This window comes from Eublepharis macularius, chromosome 5 (genome assembly GCF_028583425.1).
Source record: "Eublepharis macularius isolate TG4126 chromosome 5, MPM_Emac_v1.0, whole genome shotgun sequence".
NCBI classification, from domain to species: domain Eukaryota; kingdom Metazoa; phylum Chordata; class Lepidosauria; order Squamata; family Eublepharidae; genus Eublepharis; species Eublepharis macularius.
In genome coordinates this window covers 56,098,238-56,116,338 of record NC_072794.1, presented here as the reverse complement: position 1 = coordinate 56,116,338, position 18,101 = coordinate 56,098,238, and the positions used below count along the sequence as shown (strand labels likewise).

The 18,101-nt window shown below is 51.6% G+C and overlaps 1 protein-coding gene across 1 annotated transcript; it reads right to left on the bottom strand.

Annotated features, from left to right (window-relative positions):
- Positions 1–6,148: 6,148 nt before the first annotated feature.
- Positions 6,149–10,977, bottom strand: BARHL2 (BarH like homeobox 2). Its single transcript, XM_054981767.1, has 3 exons — positions 10,374–10,977; positions 8,520–8,745; positions 6,149–6,461 (listed from the first exon to the last, which is right to left on the bottom strand). Exons 1-3 carry the CDS (start codon positions 10,975–10,977, stop codon positions 6,149–6,151), a joined length of 1,143 nt encoding a protein of 380 aa, XP_054837742.1.
- Positions 10,978–18,101: the final 7,124 nt, after the last annotated feature.

Here is an 18,101-nt window from a genome sequence, read left to right as displayed (position 1 = left end):
TTGTTTACTTTCTCTTTGGCATTTAAGAAAAGGAGCTTTGACTCTGGAAAACTTACACCCTGGAAATCTTGTTGGTCTTTAAATATTAGACAACCATGCTGATCTCAAGCAAAACTTTACATCTGCTGTCTTTTCATGATGGGCATCCCTCTCATCCATGTTAAACTGGAGTGACTCAGTTAGGGACAGAGGAGATCGGCTAAAGGCTTCTGATGGCGCTTCCTAACTCTCGATACCTCTACCTTTACCTTTACCTATGTAAGAAAAAGAGGATGGGACTATGCTTAGCAGGGGCAAGCCATTGATAGGTCGTTCTTTGATTGATGTGTCCCACTCGGTCTTAACACCACTCTTACCGCTAAGGACTGGAGTCGAAAAATACTAAAACTAACTAACCTAAGATGAGCCCTGCTGGTTCATATCAAAAGGTCCATCTAGCCCAGCATCTTGTTTCCAAGAGCAGCCAATCAGATGCCTCTGAGAAGCCCACCAAGAGGTCGTGCGGGTCTTTCTCCCTTGTACACCTTAAGAGGGTATACTGCCTCCGAACATGGAGGTTCCATTTCTGATTAGATTGAAGAAAACGCAAACTCATAAACGAAAGGGAGGAAAGGCTGAGGAAAGGCTGCTTCCTTGGCTTAGAAACCAAGCCCTCTCCGGCTATAAAGGGGGAGCCGGCACCCTTTCGCGTCCCTGTTCAGTGTGTGAGCCTGTGGCGGCCGCCGCCATAAACACTGGCTTGGCTAATGCGTCAAGGAATCTCACGTTTGGTCGTGAAGAGGAAGGCGAAGTAAAGCGCTGGTCGCCAGTCTTTTTTTCCCCTCTGAGCCGCAGCCGCCTTATCCTCGTATCCTCCTCACCGTCTCCGGCGTCGCCGCATCGCCGCCCGCCTTAAGAACCTTAAAGAGTGTCGGTTTAGCTTGTTTGATGGTTGAGAACGCCGCGCTCAGAGAGCTTGTCTGGGAGCCCCTCCGTTGTTCCCGGCGGACTGTATCGATCCTGCGTGGGACTTAACCACTCATCAGCCGGCGCTACAAGACAAGACCGCACTCCGCCAAGCGGCTCCGAGCCCGCGGACAGGCGCACAAAGGCAGAAGGCAGAGAGAGAGAGAGAGAGAGAGAGAGAGAGAGAGAGAGAGAGAGAGAGGAGCGAAGAACCCACTCCTGCTCTGCCGCTTCTCTGCGCTCCGGCCTGGGAGCTGTCTGTGGTGCTGCAGGCCGTCCCGCTGCTTCAGAGCCCTGCCACGTTCCTCAGCCCGGCTGCGGAGGAAAACCCCGCCGTGAGATCCCGGGCGCGGCGGGAGGGAAGGCTGGGTATTCAGGCTCCAGCACCCGAGCGCAGGCGGCGGCACCCCAAAGCCGAAACGCCCGGCGCCTCCGAGGAGCTCGGCCGCCACGTACTTGGAGTGGACGACACACGCGAAGCCAGCTGTCATTCGAGGCATTTACGCGCAGCCCCTCGTCCGCTTTGCCCAGTAGACGGTGGTCTCCAAACACCCACATACAAACACGGCCCGGTTACGGAGTAGTTACTAATCAGCATCCAGTTGCTTAGCGTGTCTGCCCCCTTACAGACCGATCCTATGCATGCTTACTCGGAAGAAAGTCCCACTCCATTCTGTGAGGTTTACTTCCAGATTGTACAGGTTCGCCACCCTGGACAAGATCCCTGGTTTGTTAGGAAATCTCTCAGCAGAAAGGATGCGGGAGGGGGAGCGAAACAGGCGTCCTAAGGACTTCCTCTAGATCGGAAGCGTTGCCGGTCCATAGCTGCAGAGCCCAACCATGGGCGGGGGGGGGGGGTCTTGGCACACCCTTGACCCTCTCTGTCAGTGCCTTCCTTGGGGGGAATCTAATCCCTCTTCGGCTACAGCTCTTCTTCTTTTGCCTTATCCTCCGCGCTGATATATTAGGGGGAAGCAACAGACTAGACTTTTGCTGGCAGGCAGGCAGGGAGACAGGCTCAGGAACCCAGGAAGAGCCGAGCCAGACCTCTCCACGACCGGACGGGGGAAATCGTTCCCACCGCGATTCTCTCCAGCTGGGTTTCCGGGGTTGGCAACCCCAGCCTTTTCTCGTTCCGGGAGTCTTTGAAAGGAAACCGGAGCCCCGTCTATTAACCGAACAGACTTTAAAGCAAAACAAGTGCTAACGAAAGAACAAGAACAACGCCACATGGGTGATTTCCTTCCCACTCAGACAGTTCAAAGCGGGGCCCGAGGAGTGAGTTCCCTTGAATCTCTCACAGTGGGCCATGAAAAAGCAGTGGCGTCCCCTCAGCCATCTGGGAGAGGGGTCTCGAACTGGGTGGAAAGGAAAGGAAAGGAAAGGAAAGGAAAGGAAAGGAAAGGAAAGGAAAGGAAAGGAAAGGGCGAGATTGACTTGATGGCTGAGGGGGAGAGAGGTGGCTTGCTGGTCACAGAATCCTCTCTCTTGAGTCCCACGGGGAAGATTGAGATAATACATCATGAGGCAAGTTATTAAAATGGGCATCTTGAAAGTGGAACCCAATGAGTATTGCTTCTGGACCAAGAGAAGGGTTGGGGGGAATCCATTAACGCGGACCGTCTTCAATTCCTTTGCTACTTCTTTTGGTAATTATTAAATTCTGGGGAAGTTTGATTAAAAAGAAACTCACGAAGAAGAAGAAAAGAAAGAACCAACATGCAGGGTTTTATTTTTGTCCTGCATGAGTGCATGTCAATGAGCGCGCATCTGTAGCTTTTTAACATTGAACCGAGCCCTTTCTTCTGAGGAAAGCCTCTTTTAATTAGCTTTAGAAGCCTGCAAAGGCGTCTAATGAAGCAGGTTTGTTTAGCTTGTTCATAATTTAAGAGCGTAGCAATCAAAATTGTTAATCAGCCAAGTGAAGAGTTCAGATTTCACCGCAGAGCAGGGATAAGCTAAAGTGAGGGGAGCAACTGTCGATGTTCCAGGAAAGCGTCTATACCGATAAACAGCCTTTCTTCTTTTGGGGTGGGGGCGGGTGGGTGAAAAGGCATATCTCGGAAGTCTCTCGACATTTTCAGCAGCTCCACCGGCACCACTGAAGCAGGCAGACACCTTCCTTTTCTTTAAGAGCTGGACCCACCGTCCCCACTCACCTCACCCCCCCCCACTTAAGATTGGGTTCCAAAATATATTCCTACTCTCTTTTGTTTCAAGGGGGAAATCTTATTGAAGAACAGATTTTAAAAGAAGTCCTTTACCTTTTTTTAACAACTGGACACTTCTAGAGGTCGAAACAGCAACACTTTCCAGTTACTTTGGCCACAAGTTCAAAATATTTTCCCTTTTAATTTATATATTGGTTAAAACTGTTGTTGTTGTTGCGTTACATACGTTTTTCTTTTTCCTTTGATTTAGGAGGCAATTCGAACTCCACTAAAATATAGATTTTAAATTCGTTTTCAACCAGCCGGACAATCCTATCAAGACTAATCGTGTTTGAGCATGAATTTTTTTTAAACTTCCTAGAATTATTTCAGTGATTAAAATTCATATCCACTTGATATTCAGTACTGTGCCAGTGGTGAAAACTGCCCGTTTTCTACTACTAATCCCCTTCCATTGTTTTATTGTTTTATCGGGGAGTTCAAATGCCCCGAATGCAGTATTTGGAAACCCACCCCTTGCGAGGGGAGGGAGACGCACCTGCTCAGTTCTCTCCCGCTGCAGTGGTTGGGAACTGGCTTGTGCCCTTTTGCTGGGACTGGCCTCTCTGTTTCTGCTCTCTACTTTCCCTTCGCCAGAGCTGGACCTCGGAGCTCCTCGGAGGCCCGCAGAGGGCCTTCTTGGAAAGGGGGGGGGCACAGACAGAGGGCAATATAGACCCGGCCCAGTTTGATCGGGAGGGGCGAGTTGGGTTTGGAATTGTTGTCATTATTTATTTCTAAACCCTCATTAGCGCGGCGAGCAGGGCTGGGGGGGGGGGGTCGTGAGCGAGGCTTGCTCTGTGCGGAGTTGCCTTCCACACGGCTCCGGCGGCGGCGTAATTGTCGGGCTCCGCTGTGACAAGAGCCGAAAATGAGGTGGGCGTTTCCGGGCCCTCCCCCTCCCCTCTTATGAGCACGCGGCCAAGGTCAAGATGGTTTTTAAAGCGAGTTTATTAGGGGGGGGGAGAAATCAGTAAACCGCTCCCTAATTAGCAAAGCCCAAATAAAATGTGCCCTGAGGCTCCCTAGCTGTTTTCTCCCCCCCACACACACACACACCTCCAATCACCTCACGCTCGCCCCCCCCCTTGGAGAGTAAACTCACACAAGCAAAGGAGCCAACCACAAGCCTCAGAGGAGGTGATAATATTGGACGGGCGTTATGAATGTTTTATAGGAAATTGCTGTATATCTTTCTGGGTTTCAGGAGGAGGACGAAGGCGACGGGGAGGGGGAGGCTCCGCTTATTCTTCCAGCTTGGGTTTTGATGGCTCGGAAGGCTGATGCGGATTGACTGGGGGAGGGGGGCAGCAGGCAGCCCCAAGCCCAGTCAAAACAGGCCAAGGGACTGGGGAGCAGCTAGTCCCCTCGCACCATTTTCAGACATCTCTCCCTTCCCTACACCCGTCCCGTCGAAAGGTCAACCGCAGTTTGTGAACCCAAAGATCTCTGCTCCATCCAAAGTTCGATCAAGAAGAGAGGGAGGGGGCATTTATTTAAAAAAAAAAACAAGGAAAGAGCCGGGGGATCTGGCAAAACGGGGGAGGAAGAGAGACAAGCACCCGCCAGGAGGAAGATCAAAGCTCTCCCGGTCTTACCTCACGCCCGCAGCTGTGGACCGGATCGGATTTTGTCCTCTCCTGCTCGGGTTCGTGCCCCTAATTGCCCCCCGCTAGCGGCTCCCGCTTCCTGGCTGTCTCTGCCTCCTTCCGCCAACAGCTGCCAGGCTGCCTGACAGCGAGGGAGCTTCCCAGCCGGGCGGCCAGCCTTGCGCCAAACCCTCGCCTCTCCAGCCCCCGTTTTCAATATTCAGCAGAAGGCAGAAATCTACGCGAGCCGCACCGAGCGGCCTCGCTAATGATCCCGGCCGAGCAAATCTCCCCGACCTCACACGCGCTCGCGCCCATCCCCGGCCTTTCCCGTCCACAGTTTTTCCACGACACATGCAAATCCCTTCCCCAAAACAACTTCCCCGTTCCCCCCCTAGGCTGTTGCTTCCAAAAGTGAGGCTCTGTATCAACTCTCCAAACTTTTAAAATAAAAACATTAAAATAAAAGTAGCCCATTCCGCGTCTAAACTTTTTCCAGGCTTTAAATCATACGTGCGTGTTTGTTTGTTTACCACCAGCACACCACGCAACAGCCCTTCCCATTTTATAAAATAATATCGCCCCAGTGTGTTGCCAGGAAAATTAGCTTGCGTAGAGCTGCGCATTTGTTTACAAAAAGATAAAGTTTATTTCTTTTTTTCCCTTCATTTTTGCCATTTTCAGTCATCAAAAAATCTATAGCTTTTTGTCATCTAAGCATTTATTTTACTGAATCAAAAAAATGAAAAAAGGAGAGAGGAGAGGAGGAAAAAAATCTTTTTGTTGGTTTTCTTTGTTGTTTTTTTAAACTAATGCATATAAGTGACTTTCGTTTGGGGGGACAACATATAATAAATATGATATATCACTTCGCACTCCAGCCTGTTCAAATTGTACATTATTTATATCTATATATATATTTATATTATATATATATATTTATAGACTACGGAGCATGCCACTTTTCCGTACGAAAAAAGGTCATGAGAATTCAGTGCAAACTTCTCCGTTCCCCACGACCAGCCCAGCCCCCTCCTCGTCTTCGGAGATCTGGGAGGGGGAGGGGCGCCCTCTCTCTCTCTCTCTCTCTCTCTCTCTCTCTCTCTCCTTTGTGTCACTCAAGAGTCTTTGCTGTGTCTGGCCAGTCTCTCAATCGCCTCCCTTTCTCTCTTCCCCCCCCCCCAGAGTCTTGCCCCCAGCCCGTCCCTGCAAAGGGGCTGATGCCGGACTTCACTTACTGGTTCCAGAGTCTCTGCGCTCTAAGCGGACCGGCTCTTTTGGCTGCCCGGAGAAGCTCTTCCTTTGGCTTCCCGCCGGAGCCCCCGCCCCCTAACTCCTTGTGTTGGTTTAAGGTTAGGGGGCAGCCTGTGGCCTGGATCGGGGGAGGGAAGCCAGGAAGCGTGTTCACCGCGGGTGAGGCGTCCCCGGGATGGGGTTGGACAAGGGGTTGAGGGCCGGCTGCCCCCCGGGCCCCAGGCCGTGGATCAGCACCCGGGGGACCAGGGGCCGCTGCAGCTGCGGGTGAGGAGCAGGCGGAGTCCGGTACATGCTACTGTACATGGCCGCGGCCGCCGCGGCTGCTGTGGTGCTGTCCATGCTGCCCAGCAAGCTGGGGTGGTAGAAATAGGGCGACGGGAACATCCTCTGCAGAGCCGAGTAATTCCCTGCTTCGGCCAGCAGCTCCAGCCCCACAGCCGTTTGCCGCTTCCACTTGGTCCTGAAAGAAAGGGAGAGGACAGCCGCTAGGCGAGATCCGAAGAAATGGGGGGGGGATTAGAGGGGACCCCTCAAAAGCCCTTTCCACGCAGGAGCAGCATCAAAGGACCCCTTGGGCTCCGCCTCATCGGCCATTCGTTTCCTTTCGTTTTGTTTTAAATCAGTCCCTACAGGTTAGGTTAACTCCCAAAGGAGCTTCCAAATTCGGGTTGTAGGGCCAGGGCGCACCGAAAGGGAGGAGCAGTCAGGAATAACAAACAATTTCTTAGGAGCAGTATCTATGAAATATTTTCTTCCTCAGGCACTGCATCTGCCTTCCTATTCTTAGGCCAGAGGGCAGGTGAGAACTCTTAAAGGGGGAAATCTCCCTAGTAAGAATTCCGGTTAAAACTACACAGCTGCAATATCACCCATAGACTCATTAGACTCTCCTTTTCTTCAACCCTTTCTTCCTCTCTATCGAACAGTTTAGGCATTCACTGGGGCTGGTAAGTAACAACTGTTTGAAAACATTAATCAGGAATTTGACGATGAGTTAAATATTCCTGCAAACCAGTTATGGGGAACAGGGTGGGAAGGGTCGATCTCCTGCCTTTAGAAGCCTGGCATCTATTCCCCTTCGTTGAGAATCTCTCTCCCTCCACTTCTTGGATTTAAAAAAATGTGTATTATTTACACCTCAGCTAAGCGGTACTGGGGGGCAGCCTGGGGGGCTCCCACCGCAAAAGTCAGCTGGGATTGACGGTAGTCTAGATCTGCGATCAAGATGCAGAATTCAGAATTCTAGAAGAAAAATTGAGAACGCTGGAGCACTTAAAACTCTTGACTATCATTCTAAACTCTAAACACAAAGGACAGGGAAAGGGCATGGGGGAGCCTTTTGCTTCTGTGGGAAACAAAGATCAAGGAGCTGAAGCAATTCTGTTTCTGGGTCTGTTTCAGCAAACCCAGATTTCCTCTCCCTCCCTCCTTTTTTCACCCGCGCAGTTATAAATAATTGGTGCAAGCTGTACTCTGTTTAACAAGTAAACGATTCTAGGATACCGACACAGGTGTACCTTCTGGGCTACCTGGCTCCCCTTCCTGCCCCTCTTTGGACGACCCCCCCCCCCGCCAAGCTGGTGGGTCCCCGCACACTCAGGGCATATCCCCGCACACCCAGCTCGGCAATTGCGGCCCAATTAATAAGCATGGCGCTCCTGCTTAGATTGGCGACAAATGACACTAATGTTTTCCGACAGAATTAGGGTGGCTGCAACCGTATGTAATGAGACAGAAAATTATGGCAAAGATGACAACTGGACGCAGTTTCCCAGCCCCCGCCGTCAGATGCGAGAAACTCGCAGCCGCCCCCACTTTCTGCTCCCGCGACGCCTTTGTTGCTGTTGACTTTCTGTTGCTTAAAAAAATATACATATATACAAACATTGACGCCGGGATTCTCCTCCCCTCCTCCCTCCGAGATGCAAGCGCCGGGCAACGAGCGCGTTTTAAAAGCAGGAGGCACCGGCCGCGGAAGGGAGATCGCAGGCCGAGGAACTGGACCCTGGCAGGTCAGCCGGGCCGGATCCGCCCCCCTGGAGCCGCCTGCCTTATTCACGAGCCCGCTCGGGCCTTCCCAGACAGCCGCTGCTCCCGCTCCTTCTCCTGCCCTCGCTGGGGGACAGAATCACCCCCATTTATCGGGCCACTTTCGATCCCTGGCGTGCGCGGATCGCCTACTCGCTGAGGTGACTTTCTCTTCCTTTACAAGGAGATCGAAGGAGACCTGACCGGGGGGGAGAGCGGGGGTCCCGGACACACAGACCCCCGTTTCTTCCTTTTGTACCGTCTGCAGTCCCGGGCTCCAGCTACGGCTGCTAGGCGTAGCAAAGCCGGCGCCTGAGACGCATCGGCGGCAACGTGCCTGACACCCAAGCCCGCCCGGTGCTGGTTGGGTTTCCTCTTCCTCCCCCGCCCCCCAATATGGTTTCATACAGACAGGCTGAAAGAGGAGGTCGAGGGGGCGGCGGAGAAGCGAAGGCACCCACCCCCCTGGCCCCGGGTCGGCCTCCCCTACCTCCGGTTTTGGTACCAGGTTTTGACCTGGGTGTCGGTCAGGTTGAGGGCGGCCGCCAAGTCCATGCGGTCCTGCACGCTCAGGTACTTCTGCCGCTCGAAACTCCGCTCCAGCTGGTTGAGCTGATGGTCCGAGAAGGCCGTCCGCGCCTTGCGGGGCTTCTTGGCTCGCACCGGGGGGCTGTCCCGGCTGCTTGTGATTTCACGATCGCCTTCTTCTTTCGTTCCTACGAGCAAGTCACAAGCTCGGGGTTAGTGACCAGGAAGGAAGGAAAACCGCGGAGGCAGGAGACCGGGGTGGCTATAGCAAGATACAGTCAGCAGGCGAGGTTGGGGGGCTGAAAGGAGGAAAGAAGCAGCTGCATTCGACTGACTGCTCCCGAGGAACGTTTATAAATTGGCCATGTTGTCCCCCCCCCACACACACACACATACACAAAACAGGCAGTCCACAACTGCTCAACTTACTTGGGGAAACTACCCCCCACCCCCCAATACACTTTAATTTAGTCTTAACGAGCCGTGGCGATTTCTCTTACCCAAAGATCCCTCTTTCTGGAAGAGCTAATTGATTTCCCTCCGGCTCCCTACCCTAAATTCCCTTTTCCACGCGCATTTGGGGAACCTTTAATCTAAAGCCAAGCTTTGCTGAAAGGTTTGCCAGGGCTGGGTCACAGAGGTATCAAATCGGACCAAGTTCGGGCAAGGCGCGCAAGTGACAGCCCGAAGATTTCCGGGTTCTATTAGTCCTCTTTGGGGTTTGGGTTTCTTTGGGTTTTTTTTTCTTTTTGTGCTGAAATGTTGGGAAATCGATATGTCAATCCATCTGTGTTTGTACTAGGGGTTTCTCCCCCCAACACACACCCGCTCTCTCCCTTTCTCTACGCTCCTTGATCTTCCCTGCAGGAAGAACAATAATCTCTCTAATTGACCCACTGGGGAGGTTGGTGCACCAACTAAGCAACCAAAAAAAATTGCTAGACGAGGCTGTACATCTGTTTTTGGACCCGCTTATGCTAATGCCAAAACGGCAAAAAGAAGAGCCTACCAGAGCGCCCTTCTAGCAGCCCCTCCAAAATATCTGAAGGCTGCAAAATTAGCTAAATGTGTGGGCTCGCCTTACCTCCACTTTTCAAAGGCGCCTTGCCCGATTAGAAGGACTCCCTGGGCACTGGGGGCTTTTTAATAACATCAACAGAGTGTGAACCGAGCGCACCCCTGCATAGCCCAAGTTCAAAAGATGTCCTTTCGCTGCAACCTCCACAAGAACTATTTTAAAATTCCCTGAGACACACAGGCTGCCCAGTGGTGCTGATCCCGAAGGATTCAATTTTAAATTAATAAACAAGCAGGGCAACTAAACCAGATTTTTTTAAAAAGAGAGGGGGGGGGAAAGCACTTCGCTTTCTTTCACATGTCCTCAGAAATCTGCCTTATTAATTAAGTGTCGCTAAACCTCTGTGAGCCGCGTTTGGAAAGCTGGCGAGCGTGTGGCATTTCAAAACAGGCACTTACATTTTCAAATATTAAATACGCGCTGCTGGCATTTGGCATTTGGTTGCACACCTTCACACTCTTTTTCTTATACAACAACTATTTTTTAAAAAAGAAGCAGCAGCACCTTCCTCAGGGAAAATGCACACCAGATATATTTGAGGCGCAGCGTTTTCACACATTTCTGGTTGGGCTTGTTGTGCTCCTTTCTCCTCCCGAAATGCCTCCTCCGGAACCCGAAGCCGGAGGTTTCCAGAGCCAATTTTAAACTCCCTGGAAAGCCTCTGGGCTCGGCCAGGACGGGCGGGCGGGCGGCAACCCAAACAATGGCCCATGGAAAGGGCAGGGCAGGCGCACTCACCGTGGCACTTGAGCTCGTTCTGGGCGTCGTCGCGCTTGTCCAGCTTGCTCTTGGCGTCGTCCTGCTCCAGCTTGGGCCGGAAGGCTTCCCCGGCCGCGTTGCTCTCCGGCTTGGGCGTGTGATGCGGCGAGGCCACGCTGGTGCTGTACGGGGCGCAGGCCGCCAGCGGTTTGCTGTCTCCCAGAATGTCCTTGATGAGGAAGGAAGAGGTGGAAGTCCGGGGCGCGGAGCCGCCCGAGCCCAGCTGCGGCGCCGGCGGAGGCGGCTGCGGCTGCGGCGGCTGCTGCTGGGGCGACGGCTGCAAACTTGGAGGCGGCGGGTGCTGGCCGTGATGCAGGTGGAGATGCTGCGGAGGGAGTCCGTCGGGCACCAGGTGCTGCTGCTGCTCGGGGTGTTCCGCGGTGACCGAGATGGGCGACGAAGGCGCTGTCCCCACCGTGTCTATTTCCGAGCAGGGCGACGGGGTGGCCTGGCTGCGAAAATCCGCCGCCCTGGCCTCGCCGTGGGCCGCCCGAAAGTCTCCGTTCATCATGCCCGGGCTGCCGGAGCGGGGATTAGACAAGATCGTGTCGATTCCAAAACTGGAGCCGCTAGATCCTTCCATGGTGGCCGTTCAAAGAGGCGCCTTCATCCCCAGGCTGCGACCCGGTATTTGCGCGGCTGGAGAAAAGAAGCGCGGCTCTGCGGGTTCGAGTGAAAGACCGACTTAGAAACAGACAAGCCCGGTCAATGACGGGTTGGGCGAGATCCGCCAGGAGTTCGTGTCTTAAAGAAAAGGAATGAAATGGGGAGAGGCAGGGATCCCGTGGACGGCGACAATAGGCGGACAGACGCACGAAACGAAACCCGGGGAGGAAACGAACACATCCAAGGGGAGAGGAAGAAGAAAGGGGGGACGCTGTGGACAGGGGAAGCGAGCCTGAACGACGCTCCAGACCGGCCAGCTCTTCCAAGGCTGGGGCGGCTCCCCCGGGCCGGCCACGCACTCGGCACAGGCTCTGCCCCAGCCGGGCGCACGTGCTGGGCGTATTGTTCAGGGGGCGCTCGGGGAGTGCAGGCACCGCTGGCCGGGCAGGCTAGACGGCATCGCCTGGCGCTGGGGCTGGGAAGCGGAGACGCGCCAGGTGCACCCCGGAGGAGACGGGAGGCGGCGGCGGCTGCGGCTGCGGCTGCGCTGGCCGAGGAAGGCCGGCGTGGCTGCCTGGCGCAGCGCCCGATCCCCCCACCGCAAGCCCGGCTCGCCGCCTCTGCCGCTCTCGCTCTCGCCCGCGCCCAGAGTTATTGAACTTTCTTGGAAAGTTGAGGCGTGGTGCCGGAGGAGGAGGAGACGCCGCGCCCGGGCCACTGCCCGCCTCTTCCCCGCGCACGGCGGCTGCGCTCCGGCTCCGACGGCTCCGCCCGTGACGTCACGGCCACGGCCAGCCGCCCGCTCGGCGTGCGTTATAAGCCCTCTTTCGGGTTTGGGTGGGTCGTGTTTGGGGGTCCGCCGTAGAGCAAAAGCCCTCCCGCCATTGGCGGACGCGAGAGTCAAACCTGACGCTCGGCGTTCGGCGGCCAATGGGAGTGGGGGAGGCTGGAGAAGGTGCCGGGCTGTAGGACCTCGTCCGCTTCGGAAACGGGATTGTTCTTTTGCAGACCCTTCAGGATTTCTCCCTCCCTCTTCCAACTGAGTCTCTGAACTAAGCATTGCGAACTGTTAGCACCACCAACACATCAATAAAGAGTAGCAGATTTTGTTATACGCAGGGAAAGAAAGAAAGAAAGAAAGAAAGAAAGAAAGAAAGAAAGAAAGAAAGAAAGAAAGAAAGAAAGAAAGAAAGAAAGAAAGAAAGAAAGAAAGAAAGAAAGAAAGAAAGAAAGAAAGAAAGAAAGAAAGAAAGAAAGAAAGAAAGAAACTTTCCTTGCAGGAGTTATAGCTTTTTATTTTTTCCACAGTCCCACTAATGTCACATTTCCCAGATATTTAAACCAAGAGATTAAAAGTGAAACAAGTGTTCGCACAGGGCATCCCATCATCCTGATGGGGCCAATTCAACTTTCCAAGGACGGCCTTCCTCCCATGTATTCCTTTGTCCGGGAGTGCCCCACATTTCTTGGACAGTAGGGACCGGTCCACCTTTCTGACATTTCTGTTCGCAGCGGAGTGATAGACTGGCTGGTTTCTGTTCTCCAAGGGGCAAGAAAGGGAAAGGGAATCGCGCCAGGGAAACAAACAGATCTCCAATTAGCGCCCGCCTGCCCGACTGTTAAACTGGAGAAAGAACTGACTGGCGCAGGGAGGGCAAGCGCCCCAGCGTGCAGGGCGCCGATTCCCTCCGCAGGTTGGCTGGAATCCACCCGGCCTCTGGGCCTCCCCATGCACGCACACACCCCACAAACACACACACCCAACTCTCTGGCTTGTTCAGGGTCTAACCGATTGGAATCCGAGCCGTTGGTGCCGGCCCGCCTGGGCCCGCGGGGATTGGGGGGCGATTCCTCGGGCTCTTCGGAGGACATCAACTTGTGTTAATTTTTCTACGACGACACGACTCCAACCTGTCTCTTGTTGAATGTCAGAGTAATGGGAAGTGCCAGTGACAAGAGGACATATTACTTCTGATTAAGTACCGTGTCAACCTAATTAGCAGAGTAATTATAAGGTGCTAATGAATGATTCAAAGTTCGGCGAGTTACATTTTACTCCGAATTGCCATTTTAAGGACCCACAATGAATGGAAGGTAAACCGGGTGTCAGGGCAAGTCTCTCTCTGTCTCTTCCCCCCCTCCCCCCATGAGAAATCCAAAGCGCTGGGGGTTTCCTCGGCTGTCTCAGCCTTTCTTAGACTGAAGCAAAAGTATATAACTACCATAGGTGGGTAGCTTTTTTTTTTAAGTAATGAATGCATTCAATGATTTTTTTTCCTTTTTATAAAAGGGGAAAGTCAGGGAGGGGTTTGAGACGGGCGCAGTCATGCCCCCTGTATCTTTCGGGCTGCATCTCTGCAGTTGGGTCGGTTTGCGGAAAGGAGACCAGAAGGGGCGCGGGAGAAGAGGAGCTGTGCCCCCAGAGCTGTGGCGATTGACCGGGAGGAGGCTCGACGCACAGGCCAGTTTCCAGCGAGGGTCTCTCCTGTCCATCGGGAAAGCCAGAGAAGCCCCCAAAGAAGGACTCCTGAGAAGGAAAGCAGATGCCTTGAGTGCAGTCTCCTTCTCTGGCGTGCGTCGGGACAGGTGTCTGTGGAGGGCTTGCTCGCTTCCTGGTGCCAAGGAAAGAGGCTAGCTGAAAGCCCCTCCGCCTTGTTGGGGAGTCCCCATTGCTTCGCCCTATGTCCCTCCTCTCCCCTCACAGGCCAAGCTGGGAATCGCTGGCAGTAATTGATGAAGCGCTGGGTGAGGCAGGAGGAGGCAACCCGAAATGATGCCTTCGCGGTCCCCTTTGGCGATGCTTTCTTTACCCAAGGAAAATCCAGCGAGGGGACTAAGGCGAGATCCGTATTCAAATTTGCGGGCGGGATGGTAGCGAAGGCGAGCAGAGGCAGATTCCGTGTTCGGTCTTCAATATCAGCGCTCATCTTTTTAAGGGGGGGAGGAGGGGGCATTTCAACTACTAACCTGAATGCCTCCAGACCACCCTCATCCCGCGCCTACGAACTTCCCTTCCAATAAGCAAGGCATCAATTCAAAGACCAACGTTGGTAGTCTGCATGCTTCTTGCAAAGGAAGCCCCGCTCATTTCGAAGGGACTCGCTCCCGAACTGGAGTCCGCTTGGCTTCAGGGCAGCCTTTTGAAATCAGTGGGCCAGGCTCCAGAGTTTAGGGACGGGGTGGGGGAAGTGAGGGGGCCTCGTTTTCTCAGGTTAGCCACCTACAAAACAAAACTCAGAAAGAGGAATACTATCAACTGCTTCCAGATCTCCTCTCTAAATAATTCTGTTCTAAGTCTTTGGGTTTGTTATTGAAGCTGGACTAGGGAGAGGAGAGCATGGAAGGTGCCCGTGCCCCCATCGAGATTTTTGTGCTCTTGGGTTAGAAAGTAACTGTATTGCATTCCTTTGGCAAAGGTAGAAGACCTTTCTCTCGCAGCACGTAAGAATACAGAGATCTGTGGTGGTTTTGTTTTCGTTTTAAATGCTGCTAATACCGAAGTGCCTATCAGCGTCCAGAGCTACCCATTTGCCGACAACGTCTGGAGGAAATCATTGTTAGCTGCTAGATATTTATTAATGACTTTTGTGGCAGAGACCGGCGCGTTTCGGCCGGGGACTCTGACTGGCCAAAGAACGACATTCGGATGCTGTTAAGTGTAGCAATTTTTCTGGGAGAAAAGACAAAATCCGAAGGCCGTTCTGCTCTCCTGTGGGGTAACTTAGAAATGGATTCTGTGTCTCGGCGCTGTACAAGGTGGTGGCGATGTAGATTTTTAAGCAAGGTCCTTTACTGTTTCCCCAGCGGTGGGGCAGATGGATGGATGTGGGGAATTCGGGCCAAATGGGGAAGATGAATTTATTCTTTCAACGCAGTATGACAATGGGGGGAGGGCGCGTTCAGATTTCTCATCCAAAAGCTGTCTTTTTACAACAACTTAGATCGATGGTGTGTGAGTGTGGAGATATACAGTTAGGGGCAATTAGAGCTTTGGGAAATCAAGCGCGGGGGAATAACTCTTCCAAATTCTTTCATTTCAAGATGGTTTGAACGTGATTTCTTACCCAGATCGGTTCTTGGCTCGTTCTTTTTTCCTCCTTTGGTTCAAAATACGTCTTTTCTTTGAGTCTTCTGGTTATTTTTAATATATGAATATATTTAAATGTATTTTCTCTCTTCTTTCTTTTAGGAGAGTTATTTGGTCAACTGGTCGGATTCGTCAGCACAAAAAAAGTTTTACTATTAAAGCAACAACTGCGGCTAGAAAATCATTGGACTCTCTCTCCCTCCCTCTCCCCCCATGCAGGTTAACTTTGAGTTAAAGCAGTTGTAAAAAGTGGGGGGGGGGAGTTGTAGTGCCTTTCTTTTCTATGTATGTGTGTTTAAGGCTCGTACATTTCTTTCTGGGTTGTTACACATATATATGTATATTCACATCTCCTTTAAACGGATTTTGAGGTTTCAGAATGTACATACATTTAAATGGTCCAAATAGGTTTCCGTGGTGGGCTTCTAGCTGGCCTCCTACCCCTATAAAATCATTAGAATTAGAAGGATCAGAGAAGCCACAAATCTGACTTTCTGCCCCCTGATAAGGTGTTATAATTTTTTCCCATTTTTCTTCCCTGGTGCGCAGCTTTTTCCCCCAATACCAAAAAAGCCGATTCACAAATGGTTACCTTTGCTAGCAACAGAAAATAGTTTAAAATTAAGGGAAGGAGATTCTAGGCTGCGGAACTGGAAGTTTCAGATCGTATCCAAACGAACGTAGGGCTAAATTCCTTGATTTAAAAGAAAGTTTTGGAAGTCACTATATCCCAACGGTTCCTATAAAACGGCAATGGCCTGTTTCTCCACTAGGCGGCGATAATAGCGGTCTCTCTTTTGTCTCCACAAAGATCTTAGTTACATTTAGGCCTCTTATATTTAACGGCTATAGAAGAGATACTTTTAATGTTCTCTTGCTAATCGTCGAAATCGTGCTAGTAAGGAGGTTCCAACGTGGTATTATTTCTTATTAAAAATTAATAATCCCTGTGGTTTTTGAAGACAACTTTCTCAACAGAGAGGCAGACAATCCAATAGGAAATTTTTGTGAGCAAGCTCCATTGAAATGGACGCCTTTGCGTTGCTATGATTGATTCCACTGGAGCTTGACCAAGAGAAATTCCAGGTGGATCGTGTCCAAAGGCTGAATCATTGGTTTGAATGTAAGTTTTACAAATATCTCTAACAAGCTGACTCGTTTTTTAAAAAATGGAAGTAACATCTAGATCTATAAAAGTGGCCGTAGTGTTAAACTGAACTCGGTTATTAAACCATTCTCTTCTCCATCTGCGCTAATAATTTGGGGTTTACTGTTGGATGCATGGAGGTTCTCTTTTGGATGCCAGAGGGATTTTTCTACAAGTTTCACTAGCCAGTGAGGGAGCAGGTGAGAGTGCCCATGCCTATCCTACCCCCTGGAAGAAAGACCTCTCACTAATGACCAGTCAGAATCCAGCTTGAGGGAGCACCTGCCTCCCCTGGCGCGTTGTGATCTGGTCTGTGTCGTTTGAAGGAGCGGGGGCGGGTGGTCCCAGCATGATGGGGACCGACTAGGTGGTGCTTTGCTCCCCCTCCAATTATCCTAAGGATGTGTCTTTCCAGTTCCAAGAGCACCACGGGCAATTACCTGCTTAGTGGGCAAACAAAAATGTAAATGTTACTTTTCATTTAATGTTTATTTAGCTTTTCCTCCCTGAAAAGCTTTTAATAAGAGCTCGATCCTTAAAAGGAAAGCAAATGAAAAAGCTGCCTACAAATGGTTCGTGGTGCCCGCCTTTAAACTGCAGCCCAACCCATCTGAAGATGTTTTAACTGGGAATGCTGTCTAGATTCTAGATAGGGATTGCAAATCTCGAGTGTAAGGAGAATACAAGCGGAAGTTTGCTAATTTCTCTGATGCTTACAATGCTTTCAACTGTCTTTTCCCCCATATGGCAGATTTAAGAATAAAAGAAATCTCTTATTCCCCCTCCTCTTCCTGCTTGATTTTAAATCCCCCTGCTAGATCTTCTTGAGCATTAGGTGCTTTACGGTAGGTATCCTGCTGCAGATTGTGTACAGGATTTCCCTCGGCTCCTGATATTAACAGTGTTTGATTTACATTTAACATCCCCTCTTCCTTTTTACTGTCCTCTTTTTTTTTTTAGTAGCCAAGCTCCACCTCGGTGGCGCCAAAGGGACTGCCTCTTATCAACTTCCCTCCTTTATTTGTTTCCACCCAGAAAAAGCATCTATTTTCTCAGGTCTCTCTGAATTCTTAGCGCGCAAGTGCTTACACTGGGAGAGTGAAAACATCCAGTGGAAGTTCCGTCCCAGTCTAGAGGCTGCGTTAAAGCGGGAGTGGCGTTGACTCCAAGCGTCCTCAGCCCTTACTAGATAGAACGTGCCGAGGCGGATGCGTCAATTTCACTCTGACCTTCGAGCAGGGGACATTCAGGAGCCTTGAGAAGGGCAGAGTGAAACTGGCATGTTGTCTTCCGCAGCTAGCAAAGGGATTTGGGCAAGAGGAACGGAGTTGCTAAACGGGGAGCTTTTGGCTTCTCCTTCTGGCCGCACGCATCTTCGGAAGCATTTGGTCGGGTTTTTAATCCAAAAAAATGAAAGTGAATTTACGTGTTTGTCTGACACTTCAGCGATGAATCCCTCCCCTTAATGTTTTGCTGGTACTCCCCTTTACTGTCCTTTTCAGATCAGATGATTGGCTTGAAGGCTTGGGGGAGGAGGAATGAGGGAAATCAAAGTTATCGGTAGTGATGCCACTCATTTTAAAAAAAAAAAAAACAAGAGAGGGAGGGAGAAAAGAGGAGGGAGGACTCGTCCCCCAATGTTAATTAACAAGCAGCTAATTAAAACGGCACTCTGAGCGCTAATCAATCGCTTTATTAAGCCGGGAGTAGTAACTGGAACAAATTGAATGCTACCAGTTAGAGTATCATGCTATCGAGCTGCGAGGGGTCGATGGAGGGAGGAGGAACTGGAGGGCTGAGCCGATCGATCCTCGGCCGATTGGTGTTGACCGGGGTCAGCCGGCAGCGCAAAAGCGGGCAGGATCTC